This window comes from Choristoneura fumiferana, chromosome 26 (assembly GCF_025370935.1).
Source record: "Choristoneura fumiferana chromosome 26, NRCan_CFum_1, whole genome shotgun sequence".
NCBI lineage: Eukaryota > Metazoa > Arthropoda > Insecta > Lepidoptera > Tortricidae > Choristoneura > Choristoneura fumiferana.
In genome coordinates, this window is record NC_133497.1 from 9,685,590 (window position 1) to 9,696,044 (window position 10,455).

The 10,455-nt window shown below is 35.3% G+C and overlaps 1 protein-coding gene across 1 annotated transcript in view; it reads right to left on the minus strand.

Annotated features, from left to right (window-relative positions):
• LOC141443142 (uncharacterized) overlaps positions 1-4,502 on the minus strand; it is an 86,455-nt gene extending 81,953 nt beyond the window's left edge. The window contains exons 1-2 of the mRNA XM_074108352.1: positions 4,489-4,502; positions 4,323-4,378 (exon numbers count right to left, since the gene is read on the minus strand). Of these exons, the coding sequence (XP_073964453.1) occupies positions 4,323-4,378; positions 4,489-4,502 (70 nt within the window). The remainder of the gene's footprint in view (positions 1-4,322; positions 4,379-4,488) is intronic.
• Positions 4,503-10,455: the final 5,953 nt, after the last annotated feature.

A 10,455-nucleotide genomic window follows, 5' to 3' on the forward strand; every position in this document is an offset into this window, starting at 1 on the left:
ATGATATTTACATCGATACGTGTAGTAACGATAGAGCTATATTTCCAAAAAAATATATTGAAATAATATGATAATAGGGCATTTAAGATGCTCAAAAACTGTTAACGGTTTGTGCTAGTGCTGCGCTCTGACGACAGAAAATTGCATTAATATTCCCTATTGTTATTCCACATCACGCAAAACATTCAGTTTCTCTAACGTAAGTCGTTAGTTACGTTTTACGCCTACTGAATACCATCAAAACATTTTAAACACAACCCTCTTTCCATCAAAATCGGTTAAGCCTTCTCTAATCACTTGCTACTTAATGTTGGTACGATTTTAAAATTAAAAACTTTCGCTCGTATGTGTGGGTGAGTGCGCTAGTGTGTGTGCTTACATAATGTATACGCGTGTACGTTGTGCGGCTGTGTGAGTGAGGACAGAATAGCGTAGATTTTGGATTATTATTATTATTTAACTGACAAGATTTATTTAAATTTATGTGACGTATCGTCAGTACTTTTAAAAAGCTCATATCTAGTACAAAATTGATAGTTTAAGACCATTATTTCAAAGGGTCAACGACAAGATAAGATACGAGTTTTTTCAGAGTAGTGACGATACCTGTGACGCCTCTATTTATTAAATATGTGTATAGACTTAAGTTTGTTTATATTTATTTGTTTGTTTATTTATTTTCGTTTATTTTTTCTTCTCCTATTTATGGTTTTACTGTGTTTTTGTTGTGATGTAGTGTGTTTTTGTTGTCAATAAATGTTGTGAGTTTGAGTTTGATTTACATTTAAAATGTATACCCACATTGTTAATTATTAGACTACAAACCTCATACATTCCTCATACAACAGTCTCTTTTTATTTTAGGATAGTTTGATGCATAACAAATACTTAAATTATTAAAAAAAACCATACGTTTTGCCACAACAGCAATTTTATTTAATAAACTAATTCTACGCGGGCGGAGTCGCGGGCAACAGTTAGTCTATATGTCTTAACTTTTTTAAAACAGGTACGTTAGTTCATCTGCTTTGTTATTTTGTATATTATTACAAAATTCATAAAACTCTTTATTCAATGAACGATTTGTACTTGTATACTGTATGAAGTACATTCGGCCGTTGTTCTTAGTGTTAATCGGTTCTTTATCAAGTACACAGGGCATATGAAGACACAATGTTTTAGACTATCGCGTTCATTATTGAGTCGTCTCGCGATCATGGCGTATGCACCAGTGCCGAAATATGGACTTCTCTAGAATCAAGTACAGTCACCAGCACCAATATCTGACACAACAAGCGTGCATAAATATCTAATACGACTCTATTTCTAGGGCCGGAAGACGTGTCAGATATTTTTGCACGCTCCGTGGGCAGATATTAATGCTGGTACTGTACTCGGAACGCTGACACTAGTTACCGGCCATATAATACCCGACATGGTATTTCGTGTACACGCCCACAGGAACTCCTGTTAGTTTGACACCAGTTTGTATGGGCGTGTACACGAAATATCGGGTCAGTATTCCATGTCGGGTGGCCTAGTGGTTGACCTATCGCCTCTCAAGCAGAGGGTCGTGGGTTCAAACCCGGCTCGCATCTCTGAGTTTTTCCAAATTCATGTGCGGAATTAAATTTGAAATTTTACCCCGAGCTTTGCGGTGAAGGAAAACATCGCGAGGAAACCTGCACAAACCTGCGAAGCAATTCAATGGTGCGTGTGATGTTCCCAATCCGCAATGGGCTCGCGTGGGAACTATGGCCCAAGCCCTCTTGTTCTGAGAGGAGGCCTGTGCCCAGCAGTGGGACATATATAGGCTGGGAAGATGAGAGAGATATCCGTGCCGGTAAATAGTGTCACCCCGCGGAACAAAACCCGAGTTTAAATCATGAAAATATTATCTTGGTCTTATCCAGGTTAGTCTGTCCACGGGTATTGTGCTTGATTGTGGCGCGGCGAGCGGAATGCAAACTAAACAGCGCAGGGCTGCCACTGCCTTTAAACAATATTACTATTAAAAACATATACTTAATTTATTTTAGCATTATAAAAACGGCAAACAACCTTGACGAGTCTTTTTATTGAAAAACGTTTTTAATAAATCAGTAACTACTTATTACTTATGATATCAAAAGCATGTAAATGATCATTAATTGTTACATATTGCTGTGACTTATTTTTCAAAAGTGTTTTTCAATAAAAAGACACTTCAATATCGCTAACCTTCTTTGTAATGCTAAAAAAAAACGAAGTGTAAGTCATCTTCCTTTCTGACGCAGTAGCGTGGGGCCTTAACAACTGGATTCTCAGTTGCCTAAATTTTATACATGACGTCAGTGATATGTAGTTTGGCTAAGCTCGTAGATCGCTCTGAAGCGATAAGGGCGCCTATTGCTCTGTGTACCTTTAATCAATATTATTTAGTATTAATAAACCTGAACAACTTAGAAAAGTTGAGAATGGTCATTTATTATTCAAGCGTTGTTAGTTCCTATATTTCTACCAGATATCTTAAAAAGTGTATTAGAATCTTGGTCCATTTTTTTTAAACACATCTAAGAACCATCACTAGAAAACCTGCTATCAAATAAAAAAAACACAACCAAATTCGGTACACCCGTTTCAGAGCTACGGTGCTACGGACAGAGACACAAACAGAGCGGTCAAACTTATAACACCACTCTTTGCTTTCGGGTTAAAAAACTAAAGGTCCCTTTTGTAGTTTTTCGTAAATAATTCGTGAAGAGTGGCCCATAACAAAAATGCTCTGATACATAAATAATCTACATAAAATTTTACACAAAAAAATCCTGTTCGCTCGCTAGGATCTAGGATCAATATTTAAAAAAAACATCAAAGTGGGCAAGATAATTATAAATTCTACGCCATCATTTATGTTATTCTATCTCTACGATATTCTATAATATTATATATTATCTCTATGATAACAATATTATAAATAAACGACTATACAAATAAATAATTAAGACAATAACAAAACAACACACAAACAACAGATTGATTGAACAGTACTTAATTTGAATAATGGCATTTAATTTAAACAAACGCTTTACGGTAAAGGAAAACATCGTGAGGAAACCTGTACAACGCAGCGAAGCAATTTAATGGTATGTGTGAAGTTCCCAATTCACACAGGGCCAACGTGATAACTACGGCCCAAGCCCTCTCATTGTGAAAGGAGGCCTGTGCCCATCAGTGGGACATATATGGGCTGGGATGATGAATTTAAACAAAATCATGAAATATTTAAAGAAGTATTTATTTCAGTGCGATTAATTAAAAAAAAAGTATTATTATGAATAAATGATTCCATAAAAATAATATAAACAAACATCGCCAACCCTATTCTTTATCAACAGCACACACGCGCAAGCCGTTAACGCACACACGCGCAAGTAACGAATTAGGGTCGGCTCTAGCGGCGGAATGGTAAACTGGAATAAGTCGCGATTTTATTATTTTTAATATACATAATAATTAAATTAATAAAATATGTCTGATAATTAACATTAAGGCTATTGATAACTAATATACAATTGGAAAAATATTTTTATTCGTAGAAATACATTTAAGATTTGTACGGAAGTTGAGCCACTAGAAGACTTCTTCATACCAACCGTACCAACTATGCAAAAATGTTTTTTTTTAATTTTCAAATTTCTATGTTTTCCACTTCATCATCATCATCATCCCAGCCTATATACGTCTCACTGCTGGGCACAGGCCTCCTCTCAGAACAAGAGGGCTTGGGCCGTAGTTCCCACGCGGGCCCAGTGCGGATTGGGAACTTCACACACACCATTGAATCGCTTCGCAGGTTTGTGCAGGTTTCCTCACGATGTTATCCTTCACCGCAAAGCTCGTGGTAAATTTCAAATGTAATTCCGCACATGAATTTCGAAAAACTCAGAGGTGCGAGCCGGGGTTTGAACCCACGACCCTCTGCTTGAGAGGCGATAGGTCAAACCACTAGGCCACCACGGCTTCCTCTAATCTCTCTTTCTCGGCTTTCTCTTTAATTATTTGCCATTAAATAACATAAACTTCTAAATTACATTTGAAATTTACCACGAGCTTTGCGTTGAAGGAAAACATCGTGAGGAAACCTGCACAAACCTGCGAAGCAATTCAATGGTGTGTGTGAAGTTCCCAATCCGCACTGGGCCCGCGTGGGAACTATGGCCCAAGCCCTCTTGTTCTGAGAGGAGGCCTGTGCCCAGCAGTGGGACGTATATAGGCTGGGATGATGATGATGATGAAATAACATAAAACATACAAACAATAAAACGTGTATCTTTACTTACCCCGTTTCGCGCGGATTCTTCTATTTTTTACGACTAGCTCGGCGCCGCTTCCTTGCCTCGCTCGATTGTTGGCTCACGTGTCCCTCCAATACGATATGCAGCTTATAAACAAAATCTGAAACATTTTGGCAAAATATATAAACTTGACCGAGTGCTCGACACTGACCCAATAGTCGACATTTACAGTTTTATTCGTCATCTTTATCATTATATTTATTGTAAAGTCATGTACATTCAAAGGCATACATATATATGTACCGTCAGCCAAATATGTGGTCTACCACCCTGAAGCTGATAATCGTTTGTATGTTACAAGACAATAATGCCAATAGACGTGTCTGTCAACTTGAAAGTTCGACTTTAGCGACATATTCATTTGACAGGAACTTGTTTAAAAATTGATAGACCACTTGCTTGGCTTACGCGTACAATACGTTACAAAGATGTCAAAAATATCTAAAGGTAAAGTACACCTAAAATAATGTCGATGTATACATGTCTAAGTATATGTGATGCTATGGCTGTATAGATAAGTTTATATACTTATGCCCTCCACTGAGCATAGTTTTTAAAGGTGTTAAATATTATTAGCCATTCCATGAGTTGTAAATATGTTTGCTCATACTCGTTTGTTTCTGTATGCGTAAGGGCACACTATAATAATGATCAAAAGTTAAAGTATTAAATTTAAATATTATTTACTATTTTAAATTTAAATTCACCCATTAACTAAAATATATCGTTAGCAATAGATGTGACAGCAGGGAGTCATTTATTGGGCATTAGTGTGTCGAAAATTAGGACACTTACCTTAATAATCAAAATGTGTGTATATTTATTTACTGAAATCCCAGAATTCTTAAGTAAATGGAGTTTAACTGCAGATGATATTTTCACAAAGTGATTATGCCCTCAAAAACAATTGCTACATTTCAATAAAACAAATGTTCCAGTGTTCGACAAAGTTCAAAGTAAAGTGAACCATGACCGAAGTTTATAACAATAAAACGTTTCTAAATTAACAAATAACTATAATACTTATAGTTATATGTTAATTTTTGCATAAGCAATGCATATGTGAAAATTTGTGAGTATGTTATACTTTCACTCTAAAACGGCTAAACTTATTTAGATGAAATTTGACACTTATGTATATGAATATTTGTACATATTTCGGGAGTAACACACCAATTGAGTATTCATAACAATTAATAATAGTTTTACATTAACTTATATCTTAATCCCTTTACCAACATGTCTAACCAGTTTTACCGGTTAATATTTTATAAATAATTTTAGTTGTAAAAGTTCTCGTCAGTGGAATTATATAAATAACATATTTGAAGAATATAAGTATATGTCTAACTGCGAAAAATTTGTTTATCGCTATCCCGCGAGATTTGTACAATTATCTGGGAGAAAAACTAAATAACAGGTTAGGTACAAAAATAAATATAATTAAGTATCTCATGGCTATTTTTTATATGTTTTATAAATTAAAACTTTAGAATGCCTGATATCGAATAGAGAAACAATTTTTAAGGTACCTTTACAAATAACAAAGTTATAAAGGTTTGAAAGTCAAGATTAGACAGAGAAAGACATACTTGCATGTGACGTCACACGCCAGTAGCGCCATACTTGCTGCATAGAGAAAAGCGTTTGAGAAAGAGACAGCTATAGGGATTATTCAAAAAATCATTATGAATTCAATTTTCAACCGATTTAAGTTTTCTTTTCGCTGAACTATTAGATATTATCATAATCTGATAAACGGCATCACGCGTGAACGGCTGGACCGATTTCGCTAATTCTTTTTTTGTTGTGTTTGCTGTTGTCAGGAGAATGTTTTTATAAAAGAAGATTTAGAAAAAAAAACTACACCGGGGCAAAATGAAATGAAAGCTAGTAATATATAAGTATAAGACATGGCAAATTCAGGTGTTGACAAATACCGTATTGTTCTATGATAATTATTTATTTATAGAACCTAAGCAACGTAGAAATCTTGGCAAGACCCCAACATTGTTATTTAAAAGTTCAATATCTCAAAAACGGCTGAACCGATTTTCTACAGAAATAGCTAAGCCACGCAGAGAACTCGCTTTTACGTATAAGAAACTGTATCGAAATCCACGATGCCACGGACAGACAGTTCTTGTCTTGAGTGTCTAAATTGGTTAGGTTAGGAAGATACTGATGGTACCTACTTACACAAAGCTCGATAGTGTTATCGGCAACGCCCCCGCTTATCGGCTGGTGTTTGAGAATGAGTTCCTTTAAATAATAATAATTTTTAGGGTACTGCAACGATAACCTAACCAGCACACAGCACAGAATAGAAGTCGAAAACCCTCCCGATATTGTCATTTCAAACACTGTTTCAAAAGTGGCCAAGTGCGAGTCGGACTCGCGCGCGAAGGGTTCCGTACCATTATATATAAAACATTAGACATTAGCAAAAAACGGCAAAAAATCACGTTTCTTGTATGGGAGCCCCCTTCAATATTTATTTTAGTCTGTTTTTAGTAACATAAATACATCATCTGTGAAAATTTCAACTGACTATCTATCGGTTCAACAGTGGGTACGGAACCCTAAAAATGAAATGAATCGATTTCTAATCCCCGACGCAAAAGGAGGGGTGTTATAAGTTTGACCGCTATGTGTGTCTGTCTGTCTGTGGCGTTGTAGTTCTTAAAGGGGTGGACCGATTTGAATGCAGTTTTTTTTATTTGACATCAGGTTTTCTAGCGATGGTTCACATACGTACGTACGTGTTTGTACGTGTGTGTACGTATCTATCGCGATATTTGACAACTGACAGCTTTAGCAATATAAACAAACATACGGTATTTGAAAACTCCTGAATTTGCCATATCTGATATATTAATATGAAAATATAGATAAACATACAGTGTTGAGCGAAGAGAAAACATAAATCAGTTGAAAATCCGATTTATAGTGATTTTTTCAAAAATCTATTTATACCTGTCTCTTTCGCAAACGCTTTTCCCTATGCAGCTAACGTATGGCGCTACTTGTGTGTGACGTCAAATGCAAAAGTATGTCTTTCTCTGTCTAATCTTGAATTTAAAACCTTTATAACTTTGTTATTTGTAAAGGTAGCTTAAAAATTGTTTCTCTATTCGATAACAGACATTGTGAAGTTTTAATTTATAAAACACTAGCTAAATCATCCCTTGGGAATTCCCTAAAATTACATCGTGGTTTTTATTGACGTTATATTAAAACACCCATGCCAAATTTCATGACTCTAAACCCAGCTGTTGTTATTTCGAGATAATATCCCTATCCCGTGGGAACATCGGGATAAAAAGTATTATATGTTTTAATTTAGGTTATAAACTAGCTTTTTGCCAAATTTCATCCAAATCCGTCCAGCCGTTTCAGCGTGAAGAAGTAACAAACATACTCACTCACTCACAAACTTTCACATTTATAATATTAGTAGGAAGTAGGATAAGTATAAAAAATTAGTCAAATACCGCATTATTAATTACTGTTTCTAATGACAGGCAAACCCGGGCGCAGCAAGCAGCACTAAGCGATACCTACTCATAAAAATTATCGTATTACCAGCGCGCCTGTGTGCGTGTGCGGTTACACACACACGTGACAGGGGACAGGGCTGTTCCGAGATACTAAATTAAATAAAATTCAAAAGAAAATTCAAAATATCTTTATTCAATTTAGACAGGCACTTGTAAATGTCATTTTTTTACCACTGGTTCGGAAAAACCTCTGTTGAGAAGAATAGGTACAGCAAGAAACTGAACGAGGTATTTTTTTAAACAGATTTACAAATTATTATTATTAGTTATTTAATCATTTAATTACATCACAAGTGCGCAACGGATTTATTTCCAAACCTCCCTATGTAAACGATAAGTACATCATTAATTTAATAATAAGTTTATATTATTTATGTCTTCTTGACAATTAATTTGAATTTAATACCTGTTTGATATCTGTTTAAAAAGTAGTATTTTTTGTGAAATAAAAATAAACTTAAGCTATTGCCTATTGTAGATGAGCGCTGGTTGAGTTCGAAACGCGTCAGTGTAGTGTGGTAGTGGTGATAGATGTGTATGTGCGATTTGTGTGTGTTCTTACAGTGTGGAGGTAGAGGAACACACATTTCTTGCATAAACGTAACTATCATAAGGTCGCGGGTGAGCAAAGTAATTGTTTTAGTTCATTTAAATAGAAAAGAGGTACTAAGCTCATACAACAAAACCCCCAAAGAGTCATTGTATTGTATTGTTTTAATAGCGCGATAAAAGAATTTACGTTAAATTTATCATCGAAATAAAAAAATATCACAGAAAAAATGTGCAGTTCTATGAAAATGTGACTTAATTATGACAATTACCGACTAAAAATCATCGTGTTTAATTTTTTATGGCAAATGATTTTTCTTTCAAAACGTGTGACGTAGTATGTATGACCCTTAATACATCACAACATAAAAACGCAATTAAATTCTCGTAGTGACAGCCCTGACCTCACGCACACTAGCGCGCGTGTGCCCACAGCACACGAGCAGACAACGGATATATGAAACCGAATGCTTGTCAAACTAAATGGATACGGTAGCTAGTGTTGGGACACGACTGCATATCGATAACGAATAGTACAATCCTTTGTTCTGAATTGTAATATTTTTCGATAAACTCTTTTTATTTCGAACGACATGTTGTTCTATACTGCGGTCGAAAGTGTATAAAAATGCTGTTTGGAAGAGTATCTATTGAGATTCTTTAGTTTTTTGAGCTGAAACTTGAATCTAATACTTTTAATAGCATATGTAATTCAATCAAAAATTTTTTTTTTTAAATATTTGTATCTGATTTCAAATATTAATTCTAATGATTGTTGTGGCTAAGGTTTTAACTGTATAGTTTTTGTTTTCTTAAAATGACCACGTCGCTTTCATAGGGAATAAGTTTTTGTTAAATATTTCATTTTTAATTCAACCTTTTTTGCTGAGTTACTTTTTATTATTATTATACGTGCTTACATTGTCATCCAAACTAATTTCCGTACCAAATTTTAAGTCGATGCCACCGTTGAGGAGTTCCTCCTTCAGCCAGAAACCCAGACCACCAGAATTTTACTACCAGATAATTGTAGTCACCGAACTTACATAAAAGTACCTACTTATGCCAATTTTTTTACGTCAATTCGATTACTGGAAGTGAATTAAAATTAACTTTCAAAATTTGACACAAAAATAAACGTCAAACTAATAAAAACCTCCAAAAAGGTGAATGAAATGGTTATAGAGGGTGACACTATTAACCGGCATTTTTTTATTATACCGTTATTTCCATGTCGGTATTATTCGAGTCGGTAAATATAGTGTCACCCGTTATAGACTGAAGCAAAGATAAGTGAGAATGTCCGTCCAAACGAATTTTGCATCGATAACTGAATCAACAGAAGTATCGACAGTCGTCTCGCTCTAGTGCTCGAGCAGAGTCGCGCACAAGGTATGTACCTTCGTATTATTATTAGCAGAGCTAAGGCCGGGTGCACACTGCGACATAACATTTAATTATATTTCAATATTTAAAAAATTATAACGGATATTTTTTTTTTTCTGCCAATAAAAAAATTACATCATTAGGTACGGTAATAAAACCTAGCTGTAATCAATAACAAATTTGCAAAAAAGTCATACTTAAAAATTACAATTATAATCACTTAGGGATTTTTGAATGTCGTCTTCGTCGCTACCTGCGGACACCACATCCTCCGGCCAGAAGTCGATCGAAAGATATATTATTACCTAGTCTAGTACTCATCCATACTATGTAATATTCTAAATGCGAAAGTGTGCGTGTTTGTATGTTTGTCCGTCTTTCACGTCGAAACGGAGCGACGGATCGACGTGATTTTTGGCATAGAGATAGTTTATGGGCCAGAGAGTGACATAGGCTACTTTTTATCCCGGAAAATGCACAGTTCCCGAGGGAACAGCGCGCGATAACCGAATCCCACGCGGGCGAAGCCGCGGGCAAAAGCTAGTAGTTATATATAACAAGCTTTGGTTACTTTAGGACTAGTCAATAAAGATTGCTATCAAGTGTCTCGTGACATGTATTAA